The 18524-nt window shown below is 33.0% G+C and overlaps 2 protein-coding genes across 8 annotated transcripts; both read left to right on the top strand.

Annotated features, from left to right (window-relative positions):
- Positions 1–7359: 7359 nt before the first annotated feature.
- Positions 7360–8106, top strand: LOC138342033 (uncharacterized mitochondrial protein AtMg00810-like). The gene is made up of 2 exons (XM_069294215.1): positions 7360–7697; positions 7866–8106. The coding sequence occupies exons 1-2, from the start codon at positions 7360–7362 to the stop codon at positions 8104–8106; spliced, it is 579 nt and encodes a 192-aa protein (XP_069150316.1).
- A 4133-nt stretch (positions 8107–12239) lies between these two features.
- On the top strand, positions 12240–17760 carry LOC101244819 (UDP-arabinose 4-epimerase 1). Of its 7 annotated transcripts, none has more exons than XM_010317342.4 (10): positions 12240–13021; positions 13191–13232; positions 14637–14750; positions 14889–14996; positions 15084–15175; positions 15768–15909; positions 16046–16140; positions 16568–16697; positions 17015–17159; positions 17242–17699. In XM_010317342.4, the coding sequence occupies exons 2-10, from the start codon at positions 13200–13202 to the stop codon at positions 17478–17480; spliced, it is 1098 nt and encodes a 365-aa protein (XP_010315644.2). In that variant the 5' UTR covers positions 12240–13021; positions 13191–13199; the 3' UTR covers positions 17481–17699.
- Positions 17761–18524: the final 764 nt, after the last annotated feature.

Genomic DNA, 18524 nt, shown 5'->3' with positions numbered 1-18524 from the left:
AGTTTTCATCTCTTATCCCTATACACTCGGTGATTAGCATTATTCCCCACAAGTACTTAACATTCATTACTTTAGTCACCATTATGGGATAAGATATTACTACTACATACTCCGCCTCAACTAACATGAGAGAATCCATCTCAAACCCAACATTCATTCACTAGATAGCTCACAGATTCAAAGATGAGATTATCTTTTCAACCAAGAATCACCATAGTGTGAGAAAGTCCTTTCACAAAACATGTCATTATCATTCATTACTATAGAATTGAGAATAGTCTTTCAATCACACTGTCATCATTAATGAAATCTTAGAACTTCATTCATTCTTCATACAAGAGTGTGTATGTGAGAATAACTTTTCTCATATATCATCATCATTCATAAGTGTTAAAATGAGATATAGTCTTTCAATCAACATATCATTATCATTTTAGTGTAGAATTGAGAATAGCCTTTTAATCAACACATCATTATTAACATAATCTTAGAAACTTCATTCATTCTTCATACAGTAGTGTGTGTATATGAGAATAACTTTTCATATGTATCGTCATCATTGGTTAGTGCTAAGTTGAGAAATATTATTTCAATAATAACATAATTGCATTCTAACATGATCATAGTATATTCATAGAGATCCCACACATATAATTCACATCATAATCATAAATTAACCTTTATAAAATTTCCCTTCAAGGCTATAAGCCAACATCAACCCATAACTACAATATAATGTAATAGATAAAGTATCAACATGATTCAATAACCAATTCAATATAAACATATACAATTCAACATACTTTCATGATCAATTAATTCTCAATCACAATTCAACTTAAGATTTTGGGGGAAAACATGGGTTCATAGGATAAATCATCTTAATTAATCATTAGTTTAGCATTATATTCATCATTCATCATATAAAAGACTTTAAAATCGTTTTGGAACTAAATTCATGCATAGATTGAAAACTAGGGTTCCTAGGTAACTTTGGAGACTTGAAATCATCTTTGAAATTGGCTCTTTGAAAGATACTAAGTCAAGGGTAAAGACTAATAACTTTTAAGGAAAAATTCCACAAAACCTGAGTGAAAATATTGTGGTCTTAAGATTGAAAGCTATAATCCTTCATTTTCAATAGAAGTTCCTAGAGAGAGAGCTTTTGGAGGGGATGAGAGATTTCTAATTTGTGATTTCAATAAAAGACTTGAAAAAGGAGTATAATAATTTTTAAAAAAAAAACTTAAAAAGTATTAATAAACCAATAATAATCATCCATTAACACAACTAAATAAAAGAGAAATTTACCAAACCACCCTCAACTTGGCCGAGACTTTGACAACAAACAGGTGCCATCTATGAAACCCCCACCCACAGTCTGTGGGTGGGGTCATGCATCATAATGTTAAGTTGTGGTTTTTGTATGCAATATGGTTTTGGGGGCCTTGGCCTATCAAGGCCATCCACGGGCTTGGATGGACCTAAAGGGAGTAGGTTCCCATTTATAAGTCATCCCAAAATTAAGCTCTTTGGTTTCTTTGGGGTATTGGGTTTTAGGCTTTAGGATCCCTCTCAAGGACCCTTGGTTAGACTTTCGGTTTCATACCTTGACGTTTCACCCCTAAAGACCTCAAATATAGCTCAAGACATCAAACAACAACACAAAACCTCAATTCAAACTCAAAACTAAACCCGTTAGGCTGTAGTTTCACTTAATAATTTTACAAATCGTTATATTTTCCATCTACTTCTTGATGTTTATTGATTATTTCAGATTATATTAAGTTAAACTATTTTCATTAACAGTACTTTTACGAGTTGAGTTTACATTTGAGGTACCTATATTCTTGAGTAAGTTTCCACTGAGTAATGAAACAAGCTAAGGGTTCACTCAATGACTAGGAATGGTTCTCGAGTGTCGGAAACGTATAGGGTGTAGACTCGTGGTGTGAAAATTTCTCCACCCCGCTAAAATTATCAACACCACCTCTTTGGTTTTTCTCACGATGGACTCGAAAGGAGCCCCTTTTTTTTTGCTTCTTGGAACACATACGACCTGGTAGAGAAATTTAAGTCTCTCACATACATGTGAAAACTCTCTGCCTTATCGGGAACAATATTCATATCATGCCTAAAAATATCACAAAAATAGGCACCATACTCAGTCACATACATACGACCCACTCTCAAGTCCTCAAACATCAATTGTCTCTCCCTCACGCTCCAAGGATGAAGTTATCTTGGAAAGAACTAGAGAAAACACGCCCTCAACCGAAGGAGATCCAACTATTCTAGACCTTCCAAAAGTCTTTTACCACTCTCTATTGTGCCCACACAACTGAAGTACAACAACATGAACACCACGAGCATCCACCATATTCACTTCCTCAAGCATCTTATGGCACAAAATCAAGACCTCTTGAGTATCCTCGCTTTTACCACCCTGAAACTGGATGGTTTCATCTTCATAAACCTCTTATAAACCACTACTCAATTGTAGTCATAATAACATCAGGATAAATTTGAACACCCACAAATGGTGCGTGAACCACTAGTGGTTGAGCTACCTACCAGAGTACCTAGAGTATGCAATTATAGTATAGTCTGAGAGCCATGTGGTGCACCTATCAACCACCCTAAGAGAAGTTATCCATAACACCAAGCATCCTCAACAAAGTCTCCTTAAAAAAGAAGCTATAAACTCAAGAGAAACCTGGTCCAAAACAACATCAACGTGTGGTTCAGGTGAAGCCTCTCTACCTCTACCTCTAGCTGATGCACGATCTCTAACCGGTGCTACTCCCTGAGCATAAACTCTAGTTCTGCCCCTACCTATACCCCTAGCTACGGTCTCAACAACTGCCTTGCGGACTTTCTCCTCTCTAAATCTAGTAATAGACGCTCGAGTCCTCGACATCTGCCAAAAAAGCACGCAGCAACTCAACACTAGCAAAGGCAACCACGCACGATAAGAAAAGGATGAAAAAATGGAAGTTTTCTAAATATCTTCTTACCCTCTCAAAGATAAGTACACATGTCTTAGAATATGAATCTGACAACTCAATTAGACCACTTTCTGTATTTTGGAACTGGTGGAATCAACGAAATTCCATTAAGACGCTCGAAACTCTAAAAGACTCTGAAAACCAATCTTAAGAAACTTAAGTCTATCTAACTCGGAATTTATAAAAAAAAAGGCGCAATGGAAAAAACTAATAACGATAAGCATGAATATTGAAAAATATATGACCAAAGAAATTGGATTTCTTTTTTACGATAAAGTGAAATATGAATGGTTTAGTGTCTCCTCTTCAGAAGATGCTCATTGAAAATGAAAAGTATGTCTTAGAACCTTGATGATGACATTAAAAACACATTAAGTCAAGCAAAGGACTCAACAAGTTTTGAGCCTCGATTTAGGGCTTAAGTGTGAATTAAGCATATCTCTAATAACATAGGTTGTAATTTTGAGCCCATAAGCTACTAAGGAATAATGTGTTCAGACATCACCATATCCTTTTGCTAGGTCACTAGTTTTTGCACTACGTGTATCTAGAACCTGGGTACCCAATATCAACCATGACACAAGAGTCTATACATTTGGAGAAGTCAAAAAAATAGCACTTTTATGAGGCCTCCACCATGCTTCTTATCAGGATGTAGGATGATACTAAAGTCTCCTCCAATACATCAACAATTATTTTTATTGTTAAGGTCCTCCATACTGCTTCAAAACGCCAATCTATCTGAAGAAGTAAAATTTTGTGTATACAATACTTTCATAAAGCTCCTAATGAAATAGGAATTAGTTGATACTCTGTATTACTTAATTTTGTGTATAAAGTTAGTTAAAGGCTTGAGGAGTTAGAAAATTTGTTAGTAAAGTTGTCAGTTGGTTAGGAAATAAATAGTGTATAAAAGTCATTGTTACATTGTAATTTCATTTTTCAGTTTTCACAATAATAAACAACTCTTCTTCTTCTCTTTCTCTCTAAATGCATATATGATCCACCATTGAAGGATAGGTCTCAAAGTATAGACTAGTTGTAATTCAACATTGTATCAGAGCCAAATAATCACAATTATGAGTTCTATTAAAGCTGATTTGTGTAATTCAATACTTCGCTGATTGGCATCAATGGCGAATCTCAAGTTTGATTACATTCACCCACTATTTTAACATCAATCTAACACCACTGGTACATCCATTATTCTAATGCAGCTAAAAGGATCTGATAGTTACTCCATTTGGAGCAAGGTCATGCGAATCCAATTGCTTGGGAAGAACAAGTTATGTATTGTTGATGGCAGCTACAAAAAAGAGGATTTCAAGATTGAATTAGGGCATCAATGGGATCGATGTAATGTGATTGTTAAAGTCTGTATTATGAGCTCTGTAACCCAGGATTAGCATAAAGGAATCGTCTATGCAACGAATGTGCGAGCTGTTTGGGAGGATCTTTGAGAGCGTATTGAAAAAGTAAATGCTTCAAGGATCTATCAATTGCATAAATCCATGGCCACCACTTTACAAGGTGCTGATAGTGTATCTACTTATTTCTCTTAGTTTTGAAATCTATGGGATGAATTTGCTAGTATTACTCCTCCACCCTGTAATTGTCCAAACTCTAAGGATCTGTCTATGCATATGGAGAGACAAAAACTGATGCAGTTTTTAATAGGTTTGAATGAAACCTATGATCAATCGTGTAGTCAGATACTGATGGTTGAACCTACGCCCACTATTAACAAAGCTTATGTTATGTTTGTCGAGAGGGAGATCCAAATATCAATTATGTCTTTATCTATGAGTGGTGACGGTATAGATCTAGTTGCTCTCATGGAAGGAAGGGGAGGGCCTCCTCGCTATAGTAAGGGAACTACTTCACAATCCTCACAATCCAACTCGAATCAGAATTATAAAGGTAAGAAGAATTGGGAGTTGAAATGCGATAATTGCAAAAATCAAGGACATGTATAGGAGATTGTTTTCGGCTTCATGGTTATCCACCAGATTGGAAATTCAAAAATAAGGGGACAGGTAACACTACGTATAATGCTCATAATGTTCAGGCTGACATATCCTCTCAAATGCATTCTAGTGTGAGAGATCTACCAAGAAATGTACCAAGAGCACCGCCTCTAACTGATAGTCAACATGATTCAATACAAGCTAGATGGAGATATTTCCATTGCTAATGTGATGGCTAATATGGAAGGTAAGACTCACACTAATGTCACTAAACTTATATATTTGCCCTGGATAATTGACAATGGTGCAACCAACCATATGGTTTTTACCTTAGATGTGCTACATGATGTGCGAATTGTTAGGCCTGACAAAAATAGGAAGTTATATTTACCTAATGGAGATGTGACTTTGGTGACTCATACATGTAATTTTAATTTCATAGATACAGGAGAATTGCATGATATTTTATATGTACCTGAGTTTAAATATAATCTTTTGTCTGTAGCCAAAGTTATCAAGGAGATCAATTGTTTTATATCATTTTATCCTGGATTTTGTGTATTTCAGGATCTTTCCAACGGGAAACTGAAGGGGATTGGTAAGCATAAAGGTGGTCTCTATTTATTGGTTCGAATAAGTTCATTAAAACATAAAGTTTCTGAAACTGGAAATGTTAAAGGCTTTGTTGTTGATGCTGACAAATAGGATATAATGCTTTAGCACAAAATATTAGCCCATGCATCAGTATGATCCATAAAAGACTTGTTAGGCTACTCTGTTGACAGTAGCAAGTCAGTTTTAAATACTTGTGAGATATGTCAACTAGCTAGACATACTCGACTTCCTTTCTCCAACAGTAGTACTAGATCTACTAAGACTTTTGATTTGCCGCATTTAGATATGTGGGGGCCTTATGACACTCCAACTTTTGATGGAAATAAATTCTTTCTCACTATTGTTGATGATATTTCAAAAATTGTTTGGGTTTTCTTATTAAAGCTCAAATCTGATGTGTTGGTGATTCTTAAACATTTTGTAAGTATGATTGATACTCAGTTTAATGCCATGTTAAAGGATTCAGGACTAATAATGGAGAAGAATTCATCAATACTTCTATGCAGGATTTGTTCAAAGGTTTGGAAATTGTTCACTATAGGACTTGTGTCCATACCCCTTAATAGAATGGCATTGTTAAAAGGAAACACGGACCTTCTTGAGGTTGCTAGAGCTTTAAGGTTCCAAGGTCATATTCCAATCAAATTATAGGGACATTGTACTTTTACTGCAACATACATCATCAATAGATTGCCTTCTCAAGCATTTGAAGTAAAATCACCTTAGAAGCATTTCTCCTGAAGAAACCATGTATTACACATTTAAGAACATGTGTTTTTTGTGATTTGCAAACACATTGCCTAGAATTGATAAGTTTGTACCTAGGGTTGTGAGGTCCCTGTTTATGGGTTATTGAGGTGTTACAAAAGGATATATATGTTTTGATTTACAAAAGCAAAGGTTCTTTCTGAACAGAGATGTAGTTTTTCGTGAGGATTGGTTTCTTTCAAATCTCTATTACCTGACCCCAATTCATGTCCTATTTCTTATCCATGTCCCAATGATGATCTTATTATTTCTAATTCAGAGCTATCTCATGATCCACCACCCTCAGTTTCTACAAACATAGATACAGTTCATCCACCTTCACCTGTTGTTTCTTTTGTTCTGCCTCTTAGAAGATCCACCAGGCTAACTACACAACTTTTATCTGAATATGTTTCCAAACCATCAATTAATAAAGTTATACCCCATTGCATCTTCCATTTCGTATACTAACATGTCACTGTTTATCAGCAATACTTACATGTTTTTTCTATTGTTATTGAATCAACTACATATCAGAATGTTATCTTAGATGCTAGATGGCTAGAGGCCATGCAATCTGAATTAAAGGCTCTTCAGGATAATCATACATGGGACTTGGTTCCTCTCCCAAAATGCAAAGTTCCTATAGGTTGTAAATGGGTTTATAAAGTCAAGTTGAAGGCTAATGGTGATATTGAAAGGTTCAAAGCTAGATTGGTGACAAAAGATTACACAAAAAAAGAGGGGCTTGATTTCCATGAGACTTTTTCACCAGTGGTTAAAATTGCTACTGTGGGGACTGTTTTATCTTTTGTTGCTCAACATAATTGGTTTGTTCATCAATTAGATGTCTACAATGAATTCTAACAAGGAGACCTTCATGATGAGGTGTCAAATCCCTCTATGGTGTCAAACAAGCAAGAAGGCGATGGAACTTGAAGTTAAATAAAGCATTATTGGAATCTAGTTATGTTCAAAGTAGCTTATATCATTCCTTATTCATTAAAAGGAAGACAACATACATGGTAGTGACTCTTGTTTATGTAGATGATATGTTGGTGACAAGAAGTAATTTGGGACTTATAGAACACACAAAAGCTATTCTACATAAGGCTTTTAAGATCAAGGATCTTGGAGAATTGAAATTCTTTTTGGGAATGGAATTCAGTAGATCAGCAAAAGGCATTTTGATGAATCAAAGAAAATATGCTTTAGAAATTATTTCAAATTTGGGTCTAGGAAATGCTAAACCAGCTTGGACTCCTCTTGAAGCCAACATCAAACTAGCAATCCAAGAGTTGGATTGTCTCACTGGAGAATCAGATAATGAGCAATTTAAAGACAAGGAGCAATATCAAAGGTTGGTAGGGAAGATGTTATATTTGACTATAACCAGGCCAGACATAGCTTACTCTGTTCAGACACTCAGTCAATTTTTACACCAACCCAAGAGACCACACTAGGAAGTAGTTGTGAGGGTAATGAAATACATTAAGAAGGAGCCAGGACTTGGGATATTACTGAGCAGCAAAAGATCCAACAAGTTAAATGTGTATTCTGATGTTGATTGGGCAGCATGCCCAAATACAAGGAGATCAGTGTCAGGTTTTCTAGTTAAACATAGTGAGACATTGTTGTCGTGGAAATCTAAGAAGCAAAGTGTATTTTCCAGGAGTTCAGCTGAGGCTGAATATAGGAGTATGGCTAATGTAGTCTCAGATCTAGTATGGATTGATGCTTTGTTGAAAGAATTGAGAAATGAAGTTTGAACAACCAGTTGTAGTATATAGTGACAGTAAGGCAGCTTTGCAAATAGCAGTCAATCTAGTGTTTCACGAGAGAACCAAGCACATAGAGATCGACTGCTATTTTATCAGACAAGAGATACAAGAAGGACTGATCAGAACAGTACATGTGAGTTCCAAGGAGAAACTGGCTGACATTTTGACGAAAGGATAACCTGGCCTAGAGCACAACATGAATATTTGATAGGCAAGCTTGGTGTGTTGAATGTCTCCGCACCCACAAGCTTGAGGGGGAGTAATGAGATAGGAAATACTTGATATTGTGTATTACTTAATGTTGTGTATAAAGTTAGTTAGAGGCTTGAAGATTTAGAAAAGTTGTTAGTACAGTTGCTAGTCGGTTAGGAAATAAACAGTGTGTAAAAGTCACTGTTACATAGTAATTTCATTTTTCAGTTTTCACAATAATGAACAACTCTTCTTCTTCTCTTTCTTTCTAAATGCATCTATGATCCACCATTGAAGGAGAGGTCTCATAGTATAGATTAGTTGTAATTCAACAGCTCCTCAATGTTTTGGTTCTTTTGAACTTTCAAAGTGATTTGTTATCCTCCAAAAACACCAAATCTGCCCATTTATATAAGTCTCAATGGTTGAAGCCCAAAAACCTTCCAGAAACTTTGTTACCTCTTTTATGTCTTCCTATAATAGTTTTTGGACATGTATATACCCAATTATGTCGTATATAGTTTTGTAATATATTCAATATCATTTTAAAAATCGAGTTACATGTGAAAAAATGAAGAACGTGTTTTGTACATAATCAATTAATATTTTTAGTTATGTACAAACCACGTTCTTTATTTTGGGAAAGATGACTCATATATCTTTACTTTAATAGGTCAAGGATCACCTAATTTATTATGTGCTGAGATATATTATCTTTGAAATTTGAACTTAGTAAAATTGTATATCAAAACTTAATCAGTAAGGAAAATTTCAATTCAACTTTGTGCTAGAGATTCTAGTGACATTAATTTATATCCAAATTCATTTTCACTCTAAAAAATTAACCTCAACACCTAAAAACAATTCGAGAATCACCCGATACGACTTTATATGCAAATTAAGAATGATTCGGACCATAGCTTAAAAAAATTCTAAGTATTACAACTTACCTCGCATATACTAAATATTTTTAAAACGGAAAAGGGCCTAAAATACCCTCGAAGTATTGAAAATGGTACAAAATTACCCTCCATCCACCTATTGGCTCTAAAATACCATCCCCACCAACCTATTGGCTCCAAAATACCCTTGTCATCCACCTTTGGGTTCAAAATTGACCACTTATTTAACGATTTTAAATTTAAACAATTTAAATATTTTTTTTAAATACGTTACGCTCAACTATTTGTTATAATTTAACTTATTTATATAATTTATAAATCAATCCACTACCACCCATGACTAATTAAATCCCACCAAAATAATAAACCCATCACATTACTAATGCAACAACAAGAAAGCTACTTCCAATGAGAGTTTTTGAAAATTTGAGGCGAAAATATCTAGAGAAGTAAATTGTATCATATATTCAAGTGTCTAATAAAAATTAACGATAAAATTAAAAGTCTGACTATGTTCATCTTAATTATTCATTTGTCTCAATTATGTGATGTTACATCATAGATGAATTTTTTTTAAAAATAATATATTAAGTTTTTAAAACAAACCATAAATATTTATAATTATATTTAAAAAAAAGTGCATGAATTAATTGGGATGTACTACTTCTTTAACTTTAATCATAGATTTTGATTTCAAGCTTGAAATAGAATCCTATTGAAAGTGTCCTCCTAAATAAGGGGCTCAACCTAAATTTAATTGGGGCTTTGATTCAGAGTCGAATAATTCTGGATGTCATTTTCAGGGATCTATAATTTCGTCGTGTTTTAGTAGTGTTTATGACAATTTTGATATTATAATTGGTTTATTAATTCGATGGTGTTTAGTTAATAATGAGTCGGTAGTGGGTTGGTTTATAAATTATATTAATAAATTAAATTATAACCAATAGTTGAGCTCCAAGTATTTTAAAAATAATTTAAATAGTTTAATTTTCAAATAGTTAAATAAGTGGTCAATTTTGAACCCAAAGGTGGATGACAAAGGTATTTTGAAGCCAATAGGTAGATGAGAAGGGCATTTTGGAGCCAATAGGTGGATGGAGGGTAATTTTGTACCATTTCCAATACTTCAAGGCTATTTTAGACCCTTTTCCATTTTTGAAATCTTCCCTATGGGAAAAATCTAAAAACATAATGCATAGTGCTCGTGAATTTACCCACCAAAGTTAGTTCAACTCTTTGGCGGTAACCCCATAGTAATCACTTTGTGTGAAAATGATTGTTGGCATGCTAGTGAGAGTAGCATAACAAACTTTCACTTATGGATTCCCAAAGTCAATGGTTGCTAAGGCATGGGATAGCACTTAACAAGCACTTGAATTACTTTGGAATGTTAGATTGTAACGGTCTTTTCTCCTTTTTTTTCGAGTAGGATTAGTGTGAGTTTTTCTATAGTAATTTCAATTCATTTATGATTTACTAGAATGACCATTGTATCGTTCGTTTAGTTTTTATACAAGTTTTTTCGTTGTAGCTTCTAAACTTTAGATTGACTATGACCATAACTTCAGGTAGGGGTATTCACAGTTTGGATATATAAACAAATTCAAATCGATTAAATGAAAACAATTTTATTTAAATTTGGTTTGATTTTAGATTTTTTTAAAACCGATAGTATTTAGTTCGGTGATGATTTTGTTTGAGAAAAAATAAAGAAATAATTGACCCGATTATAATATATTATTTTTTAAAACAATTTTAAAGATCTTAATTATACTATTTTCATCAAATTTTATTTATAATTCTTATGAAAGCAAAAATGTTCAAGTTGAGAACATTTATTTTATTGTTGCATATATATATATATATATATATATATATATATATATATATATATATATATATATATATATATATATATATATATATATATATATATGACAATTCTTTTGTAAGATTGGAAATGTCATTTTCTGTTCCTTCTAGACAAAATTAGTGGATTTTGAAGCTCAATTCATAGTAAGCTCAGTAATAAAAAAAATATCACCAGTAATTCTAAAATTGTTCGTTTTAAATGAATTGTTGTAATTTCTCACATTTTAAATTAATTATTTTTTTTATTTTTGTATATAATTAATAACCGGATAGCTGAATCAAATCGAAATTAATAACAATCAAATCAATAAATATAAATTATATTTGATTTGGCTTTAATAATTCTAAAATCGACTAAATTGATTTGATTTTAAAATTTTAACCGATAACTAAATCAAATGGACTCATGAGCACCCCTTAAATAGAGGGTAAAAGTATTATGTTATGAAAAAACATAAATGTGAATGAGAGTATGAGAGAAGACTAGGGACACGTGGCTGTTATGTCCTTGGAATCTAACAAAAGAGAAATGTCATCTTCTGTCGGGAGACATTTATGAACATCTTTCCCTTCCCCGCATTTTTCGCCTTAACCATGTTATAAAATTATCTTTAAATTATTTAAATTGAATATTTTTATTTTTATTATTCTCCTATTTAAAAGATGATTTAATAATATTAAATATATTAAAATATTTTTCAATTTAGTGAATTAAATATGTAAAAAATTAAAATTTAAATATTTTTAAAAGAATCATTCTTTTTTAAATAGATTAAAAAAATATGATCATTTTTTTAAAAATAGTGAGAATAATAAATTGGGAAGTTGGGATTACAGGTACCTCACATGTATAGCTTAGATATGTAATTGATAATTCAATCACAGTTTAGTTATAATTTTATACCTTATCCTAAAACATTTAAAATAAATTAATTCAAACCTATTTTTATTTTGGATCAAAAAAATTAAATTAAATCGTATGAAATGGAACCAAAAAAGTAAAATATAAGTAATAATAAATTCTCAGACTCGTAAAATTCCTGGTTTGGGGACCTTTTGTCACTTCAATTTGTTATAGACTGATTTTGATTTTGTACTGTATTTGGAAATGATGTCAAAATAAAGGTAGTTGCAGGTCATCCTCCTGGTTTTGGTTCAGATGACAATTCACTGTCGGTATTTATATTATCATCTATTTTGTTCTTTTTTTTCTTATTTGTTAAATTTGAGTTTAACACAATTTATTTGCTTGTAATATTTTCTTTTACAAATTTTTGATTTTAATTAAGAATGAAAGTGATAATTTCTCTATTTTTCTGTATTTAATTTTTCTTCTTCTCACACACCTCCTTGTTTCCTTTGAAAACTTGAAAACTCCCAATTTTCATCATCTGCTTATACATTTTATACCCTCATTTTCTTTTGTTTGATGTAACAAATCTTGTTTTCTTAGGTTCAAAATAAGAAACTTTCCCTTTTATTTTACGTAATAATATTTCATCTGTTTCTATTTACTTGTTTATATAGATTCCTCTATTTACTTGTCCATTTTGACAAATCAAAAAATTCCTATTATACCATTATTTAAACTTCTCAAAAATTTCATAGTTTTAATTCATTCTTTTTGAAATCATATTTAATAAGGATAAGATTGTAACTTCACTATATTAATTATTGTTATTTTAATATGTGTGTGTTTTATAAAGTGGATAACTAAATAGGAATTAGAGGGAATAATAATTATGTCGAGGCCCCACTTCTTAATATATTTTGTATCTCCAATTTCTGACTAGTCCAAGTTTCAGTTTTTAGTGATCATAACCAGGACAGACACTTGATTTTTTCCAATACAAATATTTATTTGCTTTCTGTAATGCTAAATTTGGTGAGAACAAGAACTCAGCTCAGGTCTAATAGATCTATGCCTTTAGTAGGTGAGCTCCTATATCCTCCTTTCCTTTTGCTTCTTTTTTGTTTTATGTTTCAGTGGAAGTCAATAGCACTTCTCTTCTTCATCATGGTTGTTTGCTAATCTCTCAAATGTTTATGTTATTAACAGAATCTTTAACTCTGTTGTAAGCAACTTTGTTTATTGGTTAATAGGCATGGATTATGCAGATCCAAAGAAGAAAAACAACTTTGTGGGTAAAATTCTTATGGCTGCTATATTGACTGCACTATGCATTCTTATGCTCAAACACTCCCCTGATTTTAATCCCCCAACTGCAGTATGTCCATCATCCTTTACTTTATTAATTGTTTAGACACTCGTACTAGGTCTTGTTTCAATTAGGCACCTGAACACATTTAGATACTTCTGATTCATATCCTGCAAAAGCTTTTGAGTACATTTTCAAGTGCTTATTATGTAGCCAAGTTAATCAAATAAAATATAACACTTTCTTTAATTACACACATTAGCCTCGATTGGAACAAACCTGAGGTTTTTCGGCTTATTTAGGCTAATGCGCATAACTTGAGGAGGTAACATATTGTAAATGGTTAACTTATCTAAGTAATAGACGTTTGAGAATATACATATAAACGTAGCACTTTTATTGTAGCAATTTTGCTAAAAATAGCCTCCCTCTCCATTTGTAAAACACACCTTATTCTTCCAAGAAGTGTTCTCTCTCAAGAAAACTTGGTCAGAGTTTGCTCCCTCTTTGTATTTTGAAAGTTCGTTTGATATGTATATCAAAGTTCAATTTTTTAACTTGCATTTTTCATTACTTCTGTTAACCATCATTTTCATTGTCGTTATTACTTATGTTGGCACCTCCACCTACTTTTAAATTGGTGAATTGCATTATCTAATATCATGGTTGGCTCTGTTGCCTAATTTATTTATTGCATTTGCATTTACATTCTTGCATATTTACATTTAAGTATCGTTCTTTTGCTTCCTATCCTCCTTCCCGGTATTTCACCGCTATTATATTAGGCAGGTTTGCTTCCCCGTACTTGGTTTTGGTCGGTCATCATTTAGTGGGAAAAATTGGCTGTCATTTTTGTTGACAGATGTTTGGAACTGTACTTTTGTTTACTGGTTCATCATTTTTCTAGAAAGCTCGATAGTAGTATATTATTGCCTGCACTTGCCACTAAAATCTAGTTTTGGTATCTATCTTTGTTTTTGGAACTTTTGGGATATGAATTATTATTATGCTGTTTCAGCTCTGAGTTTGTCATAGTTCCTTTGTTGTTTCATATTGCAAGAGCTTTCTGTTGAGATAGAGCTAGTTTCACCTTTCTAACTGGTGTAGGCCTTGTAACAATCGTCTAGAATGATGGATTAACAATTTTGTCCTTTTGAGTTAATAACATTTGAATCAGCACAAATGATGGATTTGAATCTCCAGTTCTACAAGAAATGCAAATCCTCCTTAAGAGTGAGAAAAAGGAAATTTGTGTACACCTCTCAGTTTCGCAATAATTTTATTTTCATAACATGTGTATATATGTGAGAGACAATAAATCATATGAATATTGGACAACTATTGAGCTTGCTGTTCACCATGTTTGTTTCTCCTGTTTCCTCCTCTTCAGTTCTCTCGTCATGAACCAGGTGTCACTCATGTGTTAGTCACTGGAGGTGCTGGATATATTGGATCGCATGCAGCATTACGTCTTCTAAAAGATTCTTACCGAGTGACCATAGTGGTAATTTCTCCGTTTGATGTTGTGAACTGGTCCTTTCCGTAATCATTGTAGACAGCTCTTAGGTTTTGAATTGTTCAACTCTTGAGCGTAAATATGTACATGGGACATCATAGGAAAAATGATTTACTGATTTGACAGGACAACCTTTCACGAGGAAATTTAGGTGCTGTAATGATTCTACAGGAATTATTTCCTGAACCTGGCAGGTTTCAGTTCATATATGCTGATTTGGGGGATGCCAAAGTGGTATACTGCTGTTGTTCTTAACTACCTTTTGGTACTTAAGCTGTTTGTGTTTTGCCATCTACTTATTTTTGTGATGAACATATGCAGGTGCACAAGATATTCTCCCAAAACGCATTTGATGCGGTCATGCATTTTGCAGCTGTAGCATATGTTGGCGAGAGCACCCTTGATCCTCTAAAGTAAGTGTTGTTGAGTTTCTTTGAGAAATTTTGTTCCACATATACATGTATTTAGTTTGCATGATTTTAGAGGAACATAAGATCAGTGAAGTCTTTTCTTTTTCCAAAAAAGAAAAGAAGAAAAAAAAACAAGAACCTCCGCCCCCACAGAAACTTATGTATTTGCTGATAATGCAATCCTTTTGACATTGTTGTTTGAGATTTAGACAGTGTTTTGAACCTTTGGATGCAGTGGCTTCTAAAGAAACATTTACCAATCTCTAAATGTTTACTTCTACTAAAGTACATGGCAACTAACTCTTGTACTGTCACTTTGACAAGTTATGCACTCTTATCCTAAAGTGGAAATTTATAAAGTTGCCTTTGATCTTGCTTTCTGTGTACGGTACTTAAAAAAAGAGACTGTCACATCCATTATTTCAAATTGAGAGATGTTTTTAACACTTAATCTAGTGTACCAATTTTCCTTTAAAGAGATTTGACAGACTAACTTTTAACCATGATATCCACATTTAGGTATTCTTTTATGGTAATGTTGCTTTGCCTTTTCCTTTTTACTTATAATTTGTATGCCGCTTCATGGCTCAATCAGGTATTATCACAACATTACATCAAACACCCTCACTGTACTAGAAGCAATGGCAACTCGTGGAGTCCCAACTTTAATTTACTCTAGTACATGTGCAACGTATGGAGAGCCTGAAGAGATGCCGATTACAGAAGAAACTCCACAGGTGGGTGCTTTAAAGGTCATATGCATGTATTAGGCTCGAAGCATATGAATGATGTTAAGTCGATGTGAAGAGCTTCACCATTTGTAAGTTGGGAGCTTATTACATACCAGCTGAGCATCATTCTCTCAAATTGCAGCTGCCAATTAATCCATATGGAAAAGCAAAGAAAATGGCGGAGGATATCATCCTAGATTTTCACAAGAACTCAAACATGTCTGTCATGATTTTGAGGTAGATTGTTCTTATACTCCTTTACTTTTAGTTTGTGTTTGCGGATTGGTCCTTACCTTTCCCTTCACTTTTTATTGTTTCTATCTATTTGTATTTCCCCTGCTTGTTCATTATATCTAGTATACATTAATGTTAGTTGATTTTTGTGGTCATTTATCTTCTAATGAACAAGGCCAGTTAAACTATTTTACTTTCTTGTCTACTGATGTCTCGTATGTGAACTTACTGATCGAAATATTTTACCTTCTCAAAAGACTGTCCTCTTTTCAATTGTGGTCCATTGGTTTTCATTGTTCTTTACCAAGTAAACTACAAGCTTGCACTTCTTTGATCAATTTTTGATTACCAACTGCTATTATTGTTTTTGACTTGTTAAGTGTGCTTTATATCCCAAATTTACGCTTACATCAAATTTCTCAAAATTTAGATACTTCAATGTCATTGGTTCTGATCCAAATGGAAGACTAGGTGAAGCTCCACGACCTGAACTACGGGAACATGGCCGGATATCTGGTGCTTGTTTTGATGCAGCTCGTGGAATCATACCTGGGCTTAAGGTCAGTAACTATTTTCTATCAAAATATTTGTATTTGTTGAATTTGCCAGAAAGCGGTCTGTTTGTCCAGTTCTATTGAGTTATGTATGAAAAGTGACTGTTCCGTTCAAAAAAGTATGTATAAAACATTTTCAAACTTCCAAATGTCTTCCAGTCAGTGGTTGTTAATATTTTTCCTATGACAATCAAAACTCAAGACTGCTCTATGCACAAGATTAAAGATCCTGTTATTGAAGGGAAAAGTGGATGTTGTATCATGATCAAATGAATTTTGTTGACAAACAATTGTCCGAGTCACGGAGTTCATTTGTTATGCAGGTAAGAGGAACAGACTATAAGACAGCAGACGGTACCTGCATAAGGGATTATATAGACGTGACCGATCTGGTTGATGCTCATGTTAAAGCTCTTGAGAAGGCAAGGCCAGGGAAAGTTGGGATCTACAATGTTGGAACAGGAAGAGGTAAACAACTTTGTTCTACATAATCAGTTTTGCTTTCTCAAAATGATCTCAACGTCTTATTATCCCTCGTCTGCAAGTACAGGCAGATCAGTGAAAGAATTTGTGGAGGCTTGTAAGGTAGCAACTGGAGTACCTATCAAAGTTGAGTTCCTTCCCCGTAGGCCTGGTGATTATGCAGAAGTTTACAGCGATCCAACTAAGATTAGGAATGAACTGAACTGGACAGCCAAATACACTGATCTTCAACAGAGTTTGCAGATTGCATGGAGATGGCAGAAGTCACATCTTAATGGTTATAGTTTATCGGTGGCAACATCCTGATGACGCCTCTATCAACTTATGGTTGTTTAAGACTTGACTTGAACCTGGTGTCACAGCTGAACTTAACGTCGAACTATTAGTATCCATAAAGTACAATTTTCAAGGCCAAGAGGGGTATGATGTGTATTGTGACAATAGGCAGCAGTTTATTTACCCATTTGTTATGTGTATTTAGTAAAAGGGATATTTCAAATCAATAATAGTTCCCATTCAGGTATAGCTTCCATCTGTTTTACTTCCTTTTTTGTGTACGTTCTATTATTTTATTCTTTTTTGTGTACATTCTATTATTTTATTCTTTGACTTTGAGGCATAGTTGATTGATTGATTATTTATTGTATGTAATTTCATTTGTTGATGCACAAATATGTTCTACAACACAACAGTTACCTTCCCAGACAGGCTGTAAATATGGCTAATATTACTGCATTGAATTTCTGTTTTTTCTTCTTCAGAAAAATCAAATCTGAAGGGTCACATAAAACACAGTAAGGGGTTGTTTGGTAATTTACTCAAGTGACACTTGAAAGTCATTCACGTATTAATTTTGTACCATGTTTAGTTTGTAAATATGATAAAACATGTTCATGTATTAGATTTATACAATGTTTGGTTGATAGGTTTCTAAAATTTATACAAGAGTTGTTCATGTATTAGTTTTTATGTGTTTGATTGCGTTTTTTTCTTTTTTATAAATCTACATAATTAATACTTACATAACTTATGAGGAATTATAACTTATGCAGGATAGAGGGTAAATTTAGTTATGTGGGTATTAGTTATACACGTATTAAAATAATAAATTACACATTTAACCCTATCTATTTACTTTTAAATGTATATTAATTTACAATAAATCAAATAATTAATACATGTAAAAAATATAAGTTTGTCTTTTGGAGGTTGTATGTCTTGATAATTGTTTAATTACTTTTAGTTTAATTTTCTGGTTAATTATTTTCTTTGGCGGTTAGGCAATGATTGTTTATCGTTTTGTTATTAATTTAATTAATTTGTTTGCTCATTTTTGAACACAACTCAAAA

The sequence above is a fragment of the Solanum lycopersicum genome, chromosome 2, assembly GCF_036512215.1.
Source record: "Solanum lycopersicum chromosome 2, SLM_r2.1".
Classification (NCBI taxonomy): Eukaryota; Viridiplantae; Streptophyta; class Magnoliopsida; order Solanales; family Solanaceae; genus Solanum; species Solanum lycopersicum.
Note: the sequence above shows the minus strand (reverse complement) of the source record. Positions and strands in the feature narration are given on the sequence as shown.